Genomic DNA, 19,367 nt, shown 5'->3' with positions numbered 1-19,367 from the left:
CAAGACTGGCGCGCGTGCACACACACACACACACGCACGCACGCACGCACACGCACACGCACGCACACACACACACACACACACACACACACACACACACACACACACACACACACACACACACACACACACACACACACACACACACACACACACACACACACACACACACACACACACACACACACACACACACACATAATGGACTCTAATCCTAATTCTATGCCATTTGTATTTCTTTGTATAAAAGCTGAAAGATATTAGGGGAAAGATTAAACAAATAAATGTGAATTAAATGAGAATAAAACAAAAACAATAAAACCAACACAGGCCTACAGGGAATTAAATAAGGAGTATCAAATGGGGAGAATAAAAAGGGAAATGTTGTCCCCGCCATGAGAACATACATGTATGTGATGGTGATGGATATATTTATCTTTTATCAGATACACAGCGTTGTTTGTTGTTTTTGTGTACTTTTATGCCTCTATATAAAATAAATGTTTCTATATAAAATAGATGTTTAAGTGATTCTTGAGAGGGGGACTACTCGATGATATAATAAAATCCAGGCAAAATGTACATTTCATTCTGTTTCAAGTAACATGTGACGGGTCAAACTAGGGGGTTTTCATGGTTCTGAATTCACTGCAAGCTTTCGTTTTGCATGAAAAACACTCCTTGAGCTGAAAACGGCCATAGGGAAAAGGGACGCAAGCACACACAGATGTGTGGAGAAACAGATGCACATACACTATTGTACATGTGGATAGATTAGATACACAGAAACACATGTTCTTTCTTCATTGGTGTTTGTCTCTTCCTGTGTATCTCTTTCCTATGCTTGTCCCCGGCTCTCTCTGTCTCAGAGGACATAACCCTGATAACAACCAAGCTTTTGTCCTGGGATTTGATCCTGTTTGTCTCAATTAAGCGTTCTGTCTCCAAGAGAGCACTCATCACAAAAACACACCTTCTTAATCCTCAGAGGGAGACGGTGTGTTTAAGTGTCATTGTGGCCCCTCCTTCTCTCCCTCAGTCATTTCACCCTTCCACCCCATCCTGTATTAATGCTTCCAATCCTCTTTGTGGTGGAGTGACGTCTGCTGCTGTCAGACACAGAGTTAAGCTCAGCGGGGCACCGGGGAAAGAGAGTGACGAGTGGAGCAACAACTGAGCAGAGCTGCTCTTCTGCAGGCCTCCACGGGGGAACTCGTCACTATCCCCGGTCCCAGCCGGGCCTACACTCTCACTGGCTATACTGGGGATGTCCTGCACTGCACTGCACTCCTCCAACGGTTGTAACGGATAACTCTCTGGGCTGTGCCCGTGTATTGGAGCTCATCTGCAAGTCAACTGGAAGCCTCCACCCCTCTTATTGTCCTCCTGGCCAGGGACCACAGCCAGACTCTGAGGTCTTTGTGTCCTTGGAGCAGGTGAAAGCATTGGGAGCCTTCATTCTTCCAAGAAGACACACACAATTCCTTTTTTGAAGAATATATTTGAAGGACTGCATGCTGCAAATGTTTCTTTGAGAGGATTACTTTTTCTTTTTTTTCTGAGACGCCACGCAGGATTTGAGTCTGCAACGTTTGAGCTTCCAATTTTGTATTTTGCATCCTACTTATTGCCCCCAAATTGCCCCCAAAACAGATGCATGCTGATTCATCAAGTGTATGTGTGTGTGTGTGTTGGGGCTAGAGCATCAGGTGTTCATGAGTAATTGTTATCAGAAAGCTATTGAGGTGGAAGCTGTTAACTGTGTGCATGCGTGCAGACTCAGTGCAGACACTAGTGTCTGCCCTCTGAGTTGTCACTCTTTGTGAGTGCATGCAAGTGTGCTTTGTGTATGTCAGTGCTTAAAGAGTTTGTCTGTGAGCCGGCGGGGGGCGCAGAGACCATATCCCTGGATTACTCAGAAATGGAGGGGCATGGTGGGCATGAGCGCTTTGGAGAAGGGGAGAGGGACAATTACCAGATAGACTACAGAAGGATTGTTGGGGACACGGAGCCTGCACGGCCACACCTCCCACCCAGAGAAGGGGAACATTCCCACCCCTGTGGGCCCTACGCCCATGCCAACCCCCACGGACATGGGCATGAGACAGCGGCGCAGAGATACAGTGCCACACGCATCCAAGTTGGATATGAACCAGAGAGGTCAGAGGTTAAATACTGCAGACTGTATAATGGCTCAATGGGTCATGGTCATTCATAATTACTTACACGGAATCACTTACTAAGAAATCATTAAGCCAAGCCTTTTGTAATTCATTAACTCACTTTCTAGTGACGTCGCTGGGCTTTTAAAAGCCCAGGTATCACCTCCCTGCACACAGCCAAGGTGATGTAACCAAATCCTCTTAGCCACTGTACAGTTTCCATTGACATGCAATGAGTTGTTTGTCTGTGAGAAAGACATGGGAGATAATGTAGTCATAAAAACACAACATAAATAACAGCTGGAACAAAATAACAGCGTAACAGCAAGCAACATACTGAACATTCAACAAGTGGATCATTCTCATTTCTCAAAGCGGTGACAGATGGATACAGGAACTAGCTTGTACATTTTATATTCAACAGTACCAGCCAATTTATCATTCTTTATCACTATAACCTTTTCTGCACTTTTATGGCCATAAAATCTCAGTCAAAAGCAATCATGGAGAATGTATGTAAAATACTGAAACTGTATAAACTAAGGTGTGAAGCATTACAATTAGTGATGCACCGAATATTCGGCCGCAGAAAATATTCGGCAGAAAATGGCTAAAAATGCATTTTCGGCCTATTCGGTTTCGGCCCAAATAGGCAGAAAATATATCACCGAATAGTGTATGCAATGAATGCATTCAAAAGAGCTGAATAAATGTTTTATGGATGCATAATAGTGATTATTATTTAAGTTAACATAACATTTGTAGAATCAAACTCAGGTTAACGGGTTAATTGAGGATACTAAAACAGCGATATTCAGTTACACTTCATACCAATTATACTGTGCGGGTGTAGGTATGTTAAGTGATAACCACTTTCAACATGGCATTATAGGCAAAAGCTTTCTAAATCTTTCAAATTTTCCAAACATCTACAAGCTTGTAGGTCAACAATTTTTGCTTTTTGTTGTACAACAAAGTATATAGTGCTTAAGTGGCATTCTGGACTAGACCTGTATGGCTGGAAACATTGTGGTTGCAAGGACTGCATTTCTGACCTTTCAGATACAGGATTGTGTCACAGTCATTAATACCAAGTGATTGAGAGATTATTTATTCTGTACTTACTCTGTATAAACATACTATTTTAACTAGTGATGAAATATAAAAAAATATGTGCAATTAATACATTCAAAAGGGCTGAATAAATGTTTTATGGACCCATAATAGTGATTATTATTTAAGTTAAGTTTTGCCATAACCATTTATTTTGCCATAAATCAGGTAGCTTTAAGGTACGGCCATGACAGCAATGGTAGGAAAAAAGATGTATAATATTAATCCTATTCGGATATTCGGTATTCGGTTTTCGGCCAACTGTTTCCTATATTCGGTATTCAGTTTCGGCCAAGAATTTCCCTTTCGGTGCATCCCTAATTACAATGTTTGTGCATGCTTTCCAAGTTGTCACAGGAGAATGAAAAGGAATAGGTATTCAATGCTGTGAGAATATAAGCCAAGCGTAATGCACAACTGCATGTTTACAGTATGTTTGTGTTGCAGCATGGCTAACTCCATGTATGTATGTGTTTGTATTATTCGTTTGTTTGAGTCTACGTTGTTATATGGCTGACTGTAATCTCTGCTGTCGAGAAGAAACCACCTACAGTTACTCCAACATTTCAGGAAATGAAAAATATAAAATTTTCAGCTATGCAATACTGCCCCATCAAAGTTGGAATTGTGACTTTATACATTGTCAATTACTTGCATGAGAGATGGTGGAGTTAGCTGCTTTAGCTTTGAAGTTCCAATGGAGTTAAGAGGTTTTGTCCTAAGCACTTTTTAATACTTTCCATTGGTTCAATAGTATTCTAAACCACACCCAGACGTAAAGTGTGTTCGTACTGAAAAATAAATCTAAAACCTCAAAAATGAAGTTTGGTGGTTTCCTCCCGACAGCAACGATTTTGTTTGTGTTGTAGTTAGTATGTCTAACTATATGGTCACCCCCCTACTGTATATGTCTGTGTTCCCTGAGTTGTGTGTGTTTGTATTGTAGTAGGCTATGTCTGTGTCTGTGTTCCCTGAGGTGTGTGTGTTTGTATTGTAGTAGACTATATGTCTGTGTTTGTGTTCCCTGAGTTGTGTGTGTTTGTATTGTAGTAGGCTATGTCTGTGTCTGTGTTCCCTGAGGTGTGTGTGTTTGTATTGTAGTAGGCTATGTCTGTGTCTGTGTTCCCTGAGTTGTGTGTGTTTGTATTGTAGTAGGCTATGTCTGTGTCTGTGTTCCCTGAGTTGTGTGTGTTTGTATTGTAGTAGGCTATGTCTGTGTCTGTATTCCCAGAGGTGTGTGTTTGTATTGTAGTAGGCTATGTCTGTGTCTGTGTTCCCTGAGTTGTGTGTGTTTGTATTGTAGTAGGCTATGTCTGTGTCTGTGTTCCCTGAGTTGTGTGTGTTTGTATTGTAGTAGGCTATGTCTGTGTCTGTGTTCCCTGAGGTGTGTGTGTTTGTATTGTAGTAGGCTATGTCTGTGTCTGTGTTCCCTGAGTTGTGTGTGTTTGTATTGTAGTAGGCTATGTCTGTGTCTGTGTTCCCTGAGTTGTGTGTGTTTGTATTGTAGTAGGCGGCCTCACTCACACCTTCGCATCTAGCATACAACATTGTTGGATGCTAGATGTAAACAAAGGGTAAGTGTCATGGCCACCCCAATGCATTTCCAATGGAAGTCACATGGTTTGACACAACATTTTTGTTGTACGGCTTTCGGCTGTGTTTCGACTGCCCCCCTCCCCCTCATACAACAAAAATGTTGTGTCAAACCATGTGACTTCCATTGGAATTGCATTGCGAGCTTGCATCAGTAAACAAGTCTCATGCATCAGCTATACAACAATCTGTTGTGAAGGTCTGAGTGAGGCCTATGGCCTGCCTGGCTCACACTGCCAGTCTGGCAGCGTGCAGCCTTTACTGCATGTCACCCCGCCATCTCTCTCCCCATTTCCTGTCAGCCTACTATCCCTCTACAAAGAAATAAAATAAAATAAAGGCGAAAGCCACAAGAAAAATATCTTAATAAAAATAATGTTTGTCTTTGTGTTGCAGCATGGCAGACTACTTGATCAGTGGAGGAACGGGTTATGTTCCTGAGGATGGCCTGACAGCACAGCAACTATTTTCTATCGGTGATGGACTCACATACAAGTAAGATACACAGATGGAACAAGCAAACACACGCTTGGAGTATCATGCAACGAGCCTCTCGGTCTGCTGCTGCTAAGTGGTCGCGGTAGTTTATATCGGTAAAAATTAATCTGCTGTGGTTTAAAATGGAGGATTATTATTAGTAATACCACTTCATGTTAGAGAGCTTATGTAAGCATTAGACATTAAAAGCAAAGTGAACGAAGTGTGTGTGTGTGTGTGTGTGTGTGTGTGTGTGTGTGTGTGTGTGTGTGTGTGCATGCGTGCGTGCGTGTGCCTGCGAGTAAGTGTGTGTGTGTGTGTGTGTGTGTGTGTGTGTGTGTGTGTGTGTGTGTGTGTGTGTGTGTGTGTGCGTGCGTGTGCGTGCCTGCGAGTAAGTGTATGTGTAGTTTTAATGGAGGATATATTTAGACTGTATCACTGTACTCTGTCAGAAGGTTGTTTCCTTGAACTGTATACCCACTGTAAAGACACATTCACATCAACATACAGTGTCATTCATATCAAGCACATGTTCCTATAGTGTTACTACCAAAATAAAATACCGTCCAGTAGCCAGTAATGCCATTTACCTTATGTGGTATTGTTATTGGGCAAGTACTGACTCTTTAGGGGTGATCTATTTTTAATGTCATGTCATGTTTGTTTGTTTTTTGCCATGATTAGTGGCAATTTATTTCCAAATATTAGGCTACAATAAACACCTTCTACTGCTATTGCTGCAGAAACTACCACTGCTAAACTACTATTACTACTGTTAACTTTGTTCTCCTTCCTTTTCAGTGACTTCCTGATCCTACCTGGTTTCATTGACTTCACATCAGATGAGGTGGTGAGTATCTCTGTAACTGGCTGTGATATGGCTTGGCTATGTCATACTGTACAGTGTGTGTGTGTGTGTGTGTGTGTGTGTGTGTGTGTGTGTGTGTGTGTGTGTGTGTGTGCGCGCAGCATTATTTTATTGACCAGTCAGGCCTACTGCCATATCGTGGCAGTATGCACGGAATATCTATGTTCACAGTGAAAGTGTTGTTGAGAAGAACCACACGTCCACTCAGCAGTCACTATGCATATTTCCTTTGGGAAACCCAGCCAATGTCAATTGTGCACAGGTTGGTCAGCGGTTATAGGCAGAGAAACTAAGATCAATGTCCTGTTAAGGTATATGTGATGTATGACATGCTTTTGTTTGCCTAAATTGTAAATTGTACTGTCCAGTCTCTGCGAACATTGACAGTCACTGCAAGTGCTGCCACGTAAGGCTATAGCAGCATACTCCAACCCAACATGAACTTTGTTCATAAGAATTTCAGCCGTGAATTAAAAAACTTTGTTTGCTTGTTCTTGCACCTCCAAGATTGTCTAACTAGCCGAATAAAGTGAATAAAAGTGGTCCAGTGTGTGACCGACTGCAATTGCATAAATGTCTGACTTGAGATGCCAGCAGTGTAGCTCTCGAGCATCTCTAGTCTTCCCAGCACAACGGACATGGGTGGCAATACAACACAAACAGCTTTTCTGTGGCTGTGTTTACATCGGCATGGCACCTTGGCTGAGCTTTGCTCAGGCAATGTCTTGAGCTTGTAAGCTCTTTAAAGTCTCACTGTGCAGACAAACTGGCTCAAGTCTATCCCCCCCAAAGTCAATGTCCTGACTCCTTCAATTTACTGCACTTCCTTTGTCTGTCAACTCATGAATTCTTTGCTCTATCTCTCATTAGGCTGAAGTTTTTCTTTGTTTGCAACAGCTGTAGGCAATCAAGCTTGATTGTGTTCTTTCATTATTGTTTACCTGCTGTAAACTCTGCTGGGATTGGAAATGAATTTGTTGCTGATATCACAGGGTTCTTACAGGATAGACAACAGGTGTTAAAAAAACATCGCACGCACGCACTCAGGCACACACACACACACACACACACACACACACACACACACACACACACACACACACACACACACACACACACACACACACACACACACACACACACACACACACACACACACACACACACACACACACACACACACACACACACACACACACACACACACGCCTGTGTCACCTCACACAGCAAGTGCATTAACAACAAGTCAGCATGTGTAGCAGAGTGGCTCAGAGCCTCAGCCTGATGGCCTCAAAAGTCTCATATCTCCCCCGGTCCATAGGGATATGGCTTCAGTCTACTCTAGTGGTTGGATTTTCACGTGGGAGACCCGAATTCGAATCCCGGGCATTACACAGGCTTCAAAGCTGTTCCATCATGACATAATAAATATATACATCTACTTAGCATCAAACAAAATGAGCAGCTCGCTAATGCCTCACGCGCATTAGCGAGCGTCATACCATCCAACAAGGTCATCTGGAGAGCACACGCAACACGCCGAGGGGGGCAACAAAATGTGCCAAAAAGTGCCAAGCCGACCCTCATAATAACAAATTAACAAATGTATCCGCGTAATAACGAGCGGCCGTGCCAGTGCGTCCTCGCAAACAGCGAAAACAGCCGATCTGAATGAGGAAATGCAGCGCTCTCATCGGGAGGGGGACAACACAAATATCTTACGAGTAGGGCAACGGCAACCAAATGGTCAGCTACATCCCTGGGTCTCGGGCTCGGTGGCGCAGGGCAGCTCTGGCTGGCTGGCCAGGGGAAGGAAGTTTAGAGACCAGGATTACTGCATGTTTTTTGTACCCAAGGGGACACGGGGAGAACATGCAAATTGGAGGTTGTCTTGAAAAAGGTCTTGGAGACAGTCGAATCCTGAAGACCGGATATACTGTATTAACCCGTTGGCACGGGGCAGCACACCTAAACCTAACCCCGAGACGGACCAATGCTCCGTTGAACCAATGGTCCGTCGGACCAAAGTATGCCTCACCCCTTGGCCAAGGTGCTCGTGTCATCTTGGTGATGTCACCAGTCCCGAAGTCAGACATGCCCGAAATTCCGAATAGTCAAACAAACTAGATGATGTGAAAGCCTTCGTAACACTATGACTATAGCATATTATATGAATGTATGGAACATGTGTTATATTAATATTATATGTGTTGCCACTGTTTACTTTGAAAAAATATTCCACTTCTGATTGTGACCACCACATAGTAACAGTAAATCTTATTTAGCTCTATTATGTAAACCAAACGGTTTGGTTTGTTAATTTTGCTTTATGATTTATTTCCAAATGTAAATATGACTTAACTTTACTTTTCAAAAAAAGAGAATCATACAGTGATGCCAATGTTTTTGTTTGTCCCACTAAGGATCTAACGTCTGCGTTGACACGGAAGATAAGCCTGAAGACCCCTCTCATCTCCTCTCCTATGGACACTGTCACAGAGTCATCCATGGCCATTGCCATGGCAGTGAGTAACCTAATACAACACATCACTCCAATAGCATAAGTTAAAATGGTAGTACGTCACATACAGGAATACAAGAATGTTTCCATGTTTTTGGATGCTGGAAAGGCATTTTCGCAGATATTTTATATGTGATCCCTAAAACAAATCCTTACTAGGCCTACAATACTTTTTCACGAGCGTAGCCACCTTTTCCCAGTGGTGTAGTGGAGGATATAAAGATTGAACTTGTCCTGTCTTAGTTATGGAAGAGACCGTATCAACCATCATATGACCCCTCAGTCGGTGGGTTTATGTGTATTTCAGCTGATGGGTGGGATCGGCATCATACACCATAACTGCACTGCTGAATTCCAGGCCAATGAGGTGCGCAAGGTGAAGGTAAGAGCTGAGGCACATAAGAAAAAACATTTATCCAACCTTTATATAAACTTTCTATAATACTGTGGAAGCCCTGGACAATTATTAAGTGCTTGCTATTATGCCACATAGGCAATTAAATTATTTCTGTATAAACTTGAGTGTCTACGGTCTCAAAGAGCACTTACGGGTGGCTGCAATTCGAAACTGGTCCATGTAAACAAGTTAAAGTCGCTGTTCCCCCGCCTTTTTTTTGAGTGGCGCTAGCTCCTCCCTTCTATGCACAACTTTGTGTGTCCACTCAATATTTTAACTATGCCATATTTTGTTGTGTTTTGAATGTTCTTTGGTTGTCTTGATTTGGAGTTTGTGTTTCGTTGTTGTGTGTCTTTTAGTTTTTTGTATTTGTTACTCTGTTTGTATTTCTCAATTTACTTCTATATTTGTAAAAAACAAAAAATGAATAAACAGAACATAAGAAAATTAATAATAATAACTATGCCATATTTTGTGATTTCATTGGCAGAAATTCGAGCAGGGCTTCATTACAGACCCGGTGGTGATGAGCCCCCACCACACGGTGAAGGATGTGTTGGACGCCAAGGTGCGTCATGGTTTCTCAGGGATCCCCATCACAGAGACGGGCAAGATGGGCAGCAAGCTGGTGGGCATCGTCACCTCCAGGGACATTGACTTCCTGTCTGAGAAGGACCACGACAGACCCCTGGAGGAGGTAGGCTATTTGTGTTATATTTGTGCGTGTTTGTATTTGATTGACTTTTTTATTTAGACCTGAGGACACATTTGTGTCACCTTATAGATTTTAACCACTTTAACCATTATTTTAAACTTTATCTGTTGAAAAATAGCAGGCACCCGAATGCAGTGCTATGAGCTTGTAGATCTGCTATTATTGAAAAATCTTGAAAATGTGTGCACATCTTTGAATATGTATTATTTCACAGCGAACGTTTTTAACTCAAATATTTGCTTCTGGGAGTCCCTGGAACAGCAAATTTTCAGATGGGAGTCCGCAGCCAATTACATATCATTTTGACATGAAATAGTTTGAGAACCACTGACATAGGTTTTTCAGAAAACTGTCTGATTTAGATTAGAATCTGGTCTCAGGTCTCAATGTGTAAACATAAAGACACCGAACATTTGAATGGATTTCATTTCTGTTTGTATACCAGGCAATGACAAAGAGGGAAGATTTAGTTGTCGCACCAGCTGGTGTCACGCTGAAAGAGGCCAATGACCTTCTCCAACGCAGCAAAAAAGGTACTGTGAAGAGAGCTGTTTTGTCTCATTGTGCAGCAGGACAGAGAGAGAGAGTCAGTGCTAAAGGACATATTTTTCACCTCAAATGTTTTAAAATACATATTTTAATGGAGCCTAATGCAATAATGCACCGTTCGGCCGTCATCTTGACTTGACTTAGATTTTTTTTTTAATGGCAGCCCTAATAAGTGTCTCCCTAATGAAAATTGTGTGAATCACCCTGGTGAATTAAATCACTATTCATAGGAATACAACTTGCTGATGTAACCATGCAGAATAGCTACACACATAATCCTGTGTACCTTTCGTTCAGTTGATTTTCCAAAATGAAATTGAACAAACTAGACCGGTCGCCGGCTGTAACGATGGAAGTTGGAGATCCATGCCCCAACCCATAGAAATGGGGAAAAAACAATATTTGTGACTTTCTTTAGGCATTAGTCATTTTTTGAAATATGAAATTATGTGACAATGTTTAATTTCGTTGTAATATGACCCACACTGAGAACACTAGGTTGACAGTATTTTGTCCACTCTATGCCATTAGTTTTATCCTTAACTGTCACACGTCTGCTCTTGGACTGAGACATCACCTCACTTCTCATTCAGATCTGCACTCTTCCTTTCAGGCAAGTTGCCCATAGTGAACGGCAGTGATGAGCTCGTGGCCATCATTGCTAGGACTGACCTGAAGAAGAACAGAGACTACCCGCTGGCCTCCAAGGACTCCAGGAAGCAGCTGTTATGTGGGGCGGCCATCGGCACCAGGGACGACGACAAGCACAGGTTGGACCACCTGGTGCAGGCTGGGGTGGATTTGGTGGTCCTGGTGAGTGTTCTCTGGTGGTCTGCTGAAATGTTGTTTCATCATCATTATTAGGTTGTCATAATAATGATTAGAATTGTAATAAAGCATGCCTAATCATGGCTTGTTGGGTAAGATGCTTGTCTCTATTAAACAACACATGCACATGTACTAGTAGTGAATTGTTCCAGAAACTTTCACCTATCTCACCCATTCAATCTGCAATCTCTGAACATCAAAAGTAAACATAAATAACATAATAAGAAATCACACCCGTGTGAAGTGAGGGCCACACAGCCCACACTCTAATCATTGTACATTATCGTAAATCATCATCAAGAATGGTGGTCCCTTATTGGCCAAGGGTGGCCACCGACATACATATGCCGATTTGCTCAGACACATGAGACACATATTCTCCATTCATTGTCAATGGCATTTAATGTTTGTGTTCAGACAGAATCTACACTATGGCTGTTTATACCACTCAAAAAATATAATTATTGTAATATTCGTCAGCTAGTGCACTAGTAGTGAACATTTTAAATTTTAGTCAACCATTTCTTAATGACTATTTGTTGTTGGTTTCTTGTTCAATCTCTCTCACCTGGATGCTTGCATCACAGGACTCTTCTCAAGGGAACTCTGTGTATCAAATAAGCATGATCAACTACATAAAACAGAAATATCCTGAACTTCAGGTCGTGGGTGGAAACGGTAAGCTCCCCCCTCACTCATATCTCTCTCTCTCTCTCTATATATATATATATATATATATATATATATATGCATCTCTGCATTTGACTTGTAAAAGTACCTTTCAGGTTATCATTCTCTGGGTAGCCCATCTTCCACTGATTGTTTGTCTTTGGCTCCTTCTAGTGGTGACAGCTGCTCAGGCTAAGAACCTGATAGATGCTGGTGTGGATGCACTGAGGGTGGGCATGGGTTGTGGCTCCATTTGCATCACCCAAGAAGGTAGGGTCAGCAAGACTATCCACAGATACTAACCCACTATCTGTGGACTTTTCATGTATCGTTGTATTTTTTATGTGTGCGTCTGTGTGTGTGTGTGCCCAACACCAACACACTGCATTATTTTCTCAGTTATGGCATGTGGTCGACCCCAGGGTACGTCAGTGTATAAAGTAGCAGAGTACGCCCGCCGTTTTGGAGTGCCCGTCATCGCTGATGGCGGCATTCAGACTGTCGGACATGTAGTTAAGGCTTTGGCCCTTGGAGCCTCTACAGGTATGGGAATGTCTACTTTGACTAAGATTGTGTATACGTCTTTTGTACCTGTATTTACCGTAGGCCTGGTGCTGGACATCAAGGAGAAGGTAAAACAAAATGTATTTTATTTAAAGACGCAACATTTCATTCTATGTACTAATGTAACTCCCTCCAAGCACAGACACAAGTGGTTTCCTCTACTGATTTATTTGAAGGCTTGTGTATCCTCCAAATTCACCGTGAAAACTATAAACAAAACAATAAAACGACATGCACAGCATGTATATATACGGAAGCATTTTGCCAAAGTAAAATACAACAACAACAAACAACAAATACCTCGTTGCCGTTGGCTGCGTGCGCAACAAGAAGGGAATCTCTTCAGGTCTTCAGGTCCTTATAACCTTTACTTATGACAGTCGCATTGTGACCTTTCTTTATAACTTTAAAGTCTCTTTGTGTGACCAGTGTAAACCGGGGCTGCTGCACCTTGCTGCTTGTGGCTTGATTGCTTACACAAAACTCCTGTGTAACCATGCATTGACATGAGAGCAGACCAAACGAGACACAGAATGTGGCTTTGACCCTTCAAAATAAAAGCATTACAACAACTAAATAATGTTTTAACATGAATGTGACTTCTATGAACTTCTTAATTATGAACTTAGACCTTTTAGAAATATAAACAATCATGGACTTATTTTAGCCTTCTTATGAACTTTGTCTTAGAGAAATAAACAAATTATATTACTTGTATATTGGCAACAGTTATAACAATATAAGTCTTCATCGACCTTTAAGGTCAAAATGTTGTGCATTAAATAAAATAGGCTACGTTTTGGGAGTTTTAAACCAGTCTTCTCCTTTTAGCCTACTTTTACTAAGATAATATAAGATTAGCTATAATTCAAATTAATAGATTTTTACTATTATGGCCTATGTGGCGAAATGTGCAGAAATCAGCAGTACATCATTAAACATACATTTCTTAGTGCTGTATGTCACATGATCTTTCAGATTGTTTCTGACAGTCGTTGATGTTGACTACTGTCCTTAGTGATGATGGGGTCTTACTGTCCTTAGTGATGGGGTCTTACTGTCCTTAGTGATGATGGGGTCTTACTGTCCTTAGTGATGATGGGGTCTTACTGTCCTTAGTGATGATGGGGTCTTACTGTCCTTAGTGATGATGGGGTCTTACTGTCCTTAGTGATGATGGGGTCTTACTGTCCTTACTGATGATGATGTTGACTACTGTCCTTTGTGATGATGGGGTCTTACTGTCCTTAGTGATGATGGGGTCGTTGCTCGCGGCAACCAATGAAGCTCCAGGGGAATATTTCTTTTCGGATGGTGTGCGTCTGAAGAAGTACCGCGGCATGGGCTCTCTGGACGCCATGGAGAAAAACAGCAACAGTCAGAAACGCTACTTCAGGTAGAGACGCTCAGAGCATGTTCTCCCCTGCATGTCCCCTTGACTCCCCCTCACAAAAAACATGCAGTATTGGTCTCTATACTGCCTCCCCCTGGCCAGTCGGGGCACCTGATGGTCAGGTCCAACGGGCAAAACTCCCCCCCTGTCAGGTGAAAAGGACTCCTCATGCACTGAAGGAAGCATGAGGTCAGTCCGTTGCTCTCCTCAGGTTTGGCAGAGGGAGTGTAGCGCCCCGGAATCACGTTTTTAAACAATTGACAAATGGGTTACAACATTGTGGGATAAAAATGTAGGCCATCATTCTACTAAGTGTGCCGTCACTAATTATCCTGTGTGTGTGTGTGTGTGTGTGTGTGTGTGTGTGTGTGTGTGTGTGTGTGTCCAGTGAGGGAGATGGGGTGAAGGTGGCCCAGGGAGTGTCAGGATCAGTACAGGACAAAGGCTCCATCCAAAAGTTTGTTCCCTACCTCATTGCTGGTATCCAACATGGCTGTCAAGATATCGGGGCCAAGAGCCTATCCATACTGCGGTAAGTGTGTGGTGTATGAGTGTTGCGTGACATTGGAAATATAATGCTGTGTAGGTTAAGTATATTAAAATGGCAAAAATATATATTATTCGTTGCTGTCGGGAGGAAACCACCTAACTCCATTTTTTAGGTTTTCAATTTTTTTTGCATGAATCAGTGCTATTGAACACCCTTTACGTCTGTGTGTTGGTTTCTTCCCGACAGCAGAGATATTAATTTTAGCTCTAGCATCGACATCGTTAAAGGACCACTTAGGGAATCCAAGTTAATTGAAACGGCAGGCTTTCTATTTCTGAAAAGTTGCAATGCCATCGTTCTCACGATAATACAATCTATGAGACACAGACTGAGTAGAAAAAAGGGTGATATTTTATCATGAACATTAGTGAGGACCAATTATATGAAGATCAGTTGAAAAGCGGTGAAGTGGTCCATTAGGAAGATAATGGAAAACATTGTGTGCCTTGTATGTTCTTCAACTTGACATGTGTGTCCCGTGCAGATCCATGATGTACTCTGGAGAGCTGAAGTTTGAGAAGAGAACCATGTCTGCACAGGTTGAGGGCGGTGTCCACGGCCTCCACTCGTAAGTCTGACCTTTGTTGTCCCCCGTCGACCTTCTCTCCCCAATACAGGATTCCTCTCCTCTGCTTCTGTTTTCTGCAATGACACCTTTTTGCTGTTCAACATTAACGGAAGTGTTTTAAAGTCATTCTGTGTAAGTTGTAACATCCAATTTAGTTTAGTAGTCTGTTTTAGTGGCACGCCTTGTAGCTCCGCAGTCATCATTACAGCCTTAAATACGGAATTACTACAAGTGATTGTTCAATAAGTCCCTGTCTCTCCAGCTCTTTAGTCAAATTGGAAGTGATGACACAAATAAATGAGCAGACAAAATTGGAACTGGAACACAATTAATTTGAAGCTGATAAATGTACGATTGGCTGAAATCGCAACTCACCTGAAGTGAACATGTATTGTTGAGGGGGGCTAGCCCCTCCTATGTCCAGCTTTGAGTGTAACTGTAAACGCAAACATTGTCCTAACACAAACATATGCAATTGATAATGAATATATTACGTAAACACAAACATTGAAGACAATAATGAGGGCGCAAATTGTGATAGGCCGGAGCCCGGAATGAGATCATGTATGATGATGTATGATGATAAGAGCACCCCTCGTTTTACACGGGTGTGATTGTTTTTGTTTATTAAAGAGCTGGAGAGACGTGAGAACCCTGTTATTGAACAAACACTAGCCTATAGAAATGATTACTATCAGAATATAGAGCTTTAACTTTTAGACAAAAAAACGTTTTGGTAAAACAGTATTACACTATAGCTTTGAGCTAGTAGAAAAAGTCATGTGTTGTAGCTGCATTTGTTCACTTGACTAGAGGTACGTTTTTCCTTCTTTTCTTGTTGCCGTTTTCAACACATAAACCCTTGTGGAGGTTGTTTGACACCCTACACATCCTTTTTTTCTGCTCTTTGTGTAAAGCAATACATTACGCAAAGCAATACATTTTTCACATTCCAAATTTTAAAGAAATTGGCCAAAACAAAAAGAAAATCTATCCTGGGCATTTTTTTATTTTGAAATGTGCAGTACATTTTGTGGTATGGGGTCGTGTGTTATATCAGTGTTGTCATACCTTCTAATTACATTGCATATTGTGGTGTGGTGGTGGGTTTTATGGTCCATTGCAGTCTGTCAGTATCTGTGTTGTACCCCTAACACAGATACTCAACGTGTTGAGCTTATCTGCTGCTTTAAAAACAAACCTAGGAATAAAAAGTGAAGTCATATATCCTGTTAGATCTTTCTCTGTGGTTTCTGTGTCATAACCATTTCCTTTCTGATTGTCGAGTGATTTCTGAAGTTAGCAAACTGTCAAACTGTGTTCTCTCTTCTTTCTCTTGCTCATGCTCTCATGTTAGATATTCTTTTGTGCCATGTAAGTACATCCATCCATCCTGTGTGCACACTTCCACCCTCTTCAATCCCCATCCAACATTGTATAACAGTATTCAGCGAAACCTAATTGACCGGTGGTGGTGGCGGTTGTCTTGTTTTCCGACTGCAGTTACGAGAAACGACTTTACTGAGGGAGGAGGGAAAGGAGGAACCTCTCGATCGGCACCCAACGTCCCCATGCCTGCAGCTTCGAGACACAATGGATACATGTGATGAAATTAAACTAAAAAAATAGTTATGGTGATACACTCTCTGACCCCCTTCCTCTTTCTCTCTATTCTGTTGATTGACTGTTGTGAACAGGTTAATTGAAGAGAATTGTATTGATGTATGGCACGTCACAGACGACTGTCGTCTCGCTTTCTCCTTCCATGCAAGGAGTAATAGTGGTGATGTAAACTGGTGGGGTGCGATACAATAAGGCGAGACGAGATGTCTCTGAAACGAATCTACTGATCCCCTCCAAGGTTACACATTACGGTAAGCTTATTGCTGATCTCAAGAGAGACATGTAGGCCTACTAAGAGGAGCTGAAGTTAGACTTTTGAAGCTCCGAAGTGACCCAATGAGAGAGTGTAGGCCTATAGGTTAAGTTTGCAGGTTCTTTCTTTAGGAACACTCCTGGCTGCGTTTTACAATATTTACCTTTCTCATTAATTCAGGATGAATTCATTCCAAACAGAGATTCATACCCAACTGTTTACCCAAGCGTTCGGAATAATGTGTTTACATGGTAAATATACCCTGATTCAAACCGTATAGACCGCCCTCCAAACCCAAATGAAAATTAATTCGGGTCAGACCGGAATGGAACATTCTATTCCAACTGAGGTGTTTACATGAGCATATACGTATTCTGAATGAGCTGTCATTCTGAATCCATCCAATGTAAGCACAGCCACTGTGGAATTGCATCTGGCTGTTGGTTGATAGTTTGGGTGCTATGTGATGTTCACATGTAAGAGACTGTTTCTCTTCTCCTCGGTTTTTCCATAATATAATTTGTGGAAAGATATAGCCAAGTAACTAGCTGATTATATATAGCTCATTAAATGGAGGAAATATTTATTTAAAAAAGAGATAAAGGCAACATAAAAGATAAATGGACTCTTGTAGCTTGGCTGCTTGCCATGTACCCATGCATTGTCACATGGTTGCAGTAGGCATATCACAGGCAGCTTGTGTTTAAGCCTCCTCAACAGTAGTATTTCCTTGAATCAAATTACAGTGAGTAGGCCTATGCTAGCTCTGGTCCATAGCTCTAATGCAAAGGCATTAGAGCTATGGACCAGAGCTAGGCCTATGCAGGCTATTCAAGGTCACCTGGACAGGATACATGGCTATAATGTGGGTTTAAAACCATAGTTACTGCACTTTGGCTTTGTATAGGCAGTATAGGCTACTTTGTATTGTGTTTTTACAATGTGATATGAATTAGAAATTAATATCCATGATTGAAATATGGTTAAAATATAAAATATAATTATGATCACTCTGACTAGGGTATCTCACATTTTTGACGGCCTATTAATTGACTACCATGGATTTTGCTTTGTGGATTAAAAAAAGGATAGAGACCCCTGTCTTTTTAAAAGTATGCTTTGAGTTTACCATTGTTAAACAATGATTTAGCTTGCATGTCACTCTGTATTGTAATTTCAACTGTATTACTTTATATGACGAGTTATGTGTAATTTGTGTATGCGCTACACTATTAGCAATACAGAAGTGACTAAAACTAAGCATTAGCCTTAATTTCACTTTGGCACGTGTAACCAGAGGGCCTTATAACTGAAGAGAGGAAGTACATTCACATTCTGTATTCTGGATATCAGAATGTGACTTGTTTTCAGGAGTGTTACTTGGTTTTTTTGGGGTGACAAGAAGTTAGACGCTTTATAATTCGTCACATTTAGCTTGTTCCAGTATCTATTGCACAGAAACATATATTTTGACTAATTTGTTTGTTTGAATTTTGAATGTACAGTTGCACAATCTCTCCAGTTTGTCAAGATGGAAAGAACAATAATGGTTCCAACCTGCACACTCCCTCCTTGTAAATCTTCCCAGAACCTAATGTTGCAGATTCACATGTAACTACCTTTAATATGGTCATAGACTGCACATAACTAACTGTACATACTAACTACTGCATAGTATAATGATATATAATTATTTTTGTATAGGCACATGGAATCAATTGCACCCATAGTCATTTACAATTACAATTTAGGCATTTAGAAAATATGCTCTGAATCCTTTTAGCACACTAATGGTTCCTTGTGTGTGGGTGCCCAAAGTACCACTGATTTAGCTTATTCAGTACTTTCTTTTTATTTATTTATTTTGTATTTTATTTAGTCGTTTCCTGGGACGTTATAACAATATGCACATGTATACCTATGTTTGATCAACACTATCTACAGAGGTCATTCAACATTTGTAGAACATTTAGGATGGCATTAATGCACTAAACTAAAGGGCAGTTGAAAGGATTTCCCGACTGCATTGACATTCAGTGACACCATTCTTCTGCTGAACATGTCCTCTATTAGGAGTGAACTGCCTGTATAGCTGTGCTCACTGCTCAGGCTTCAGATGAATCTTAGATGTTTATATTGTGTATGAGTACGAATAAAGATTATACATTTTAACAACCATAATTGGTGTTACTTTGGAACTTTGCCAAGGAAAAATGGGAAGACATGCATGTAAATCCAATATGTTGATGTTTTCTCTCCCATTAAAACTCACACCATTGCACAGTGGTCCGGACACCTAGGGGCTCTGTTTTCGTCCATGCTAATTGCTAAACCCCTTATCTCCCAATGAAAAACATTTTTGAATAGTTAAAATATCCAATCTACATCGACACGTTGTAGATGTTGTAGTTGCTTGTAGATTGGCTATTTTAACTATTCAAAAAGTAGTTTAGGGATAAGGGGTTTAGCATGGGCGAAAATTGAGCCGATGTAGCCTGATGGCGTGTTGCGGGTTCGAGTCCAA

General features: G+C 41.3%; 1 protein-coding gene across 4 annotated transcripts; it reads left to right on the top strand.

The window, feature by feature from the left end:
- Positions 1 to 5,264: 5,264 nt before the first annotated feature.
- impdh1a (IMP (inosine 5'-monophosphate) dehydrogenase 1a) lies at positions 5,265 to 16,574 on the top strand (the record flags this gene model as incomplete). Of its 4 annotated transcripts, XM_080761103.1 has the most annotated exons (15): positions 5,265 to 5,363; positions 6,147 to 6,195; positions 8,637 to 8,738; positions 9,042 to 9,116; positions 9,622 to 9,828; positions 10,292 to 10,379; positions 11,009 to 11,208; positions 11,811 to 11,901; positions 12,067 to 12,162; positions 12,292 to 12,435; positions 13,708 to 13,852; positions 14,238 to 14,381; positions 14,884 to 14,967; positions 16,325 to 16,341; positions 16,471 to 16,574. In XM_080761103.1, 15 exons carry the CDS (start codon positions 5,266 to 5,268, stop codon positions 16,572 to 16,574), a joined length of 1,644 nt encoding a protein of 547 aa, XP_080617229.1. The 4 variants fall into 4 exon arrangements, with proteins under 4 accessions (XP_080617229.1, XP_080617230.1, XP_080617231.1 ...); XM_080761104.1 differs by lacking the exon at positions 16,325 to 16,341 and having other exon boundaries at positions 16,471 to 16,492; XM_080761105.1 differs by lacking the exon at positions 16,325 to 16,341 and having other exon boundaries at positions 5,266 to 5,363; positions 9,042 to 9,101; positions 16,471 to 16,492.
- Between the last annotated feature and the right edge of the window lie 2,793 nt (positions 16,575 to 19,367).

The sequence above is a fragment of the Protomyctophum bolini genome (genome assembly GCF_963924005.1).
Source record: "Protomyctophum bolini genome assembly, chromosome: 4".
NCBI classification, from domain to species: Eukaryota; Metazoa; Chordata; class Actinopteri; order Myctophiformes; family Myctophidae; genus Protomyctophum; species Protomyctophum bolini.
Note: the sequence above shows the minus strand (reverse complement) of the source record. Positions and strands in the feature narration are given on the sequence as shown.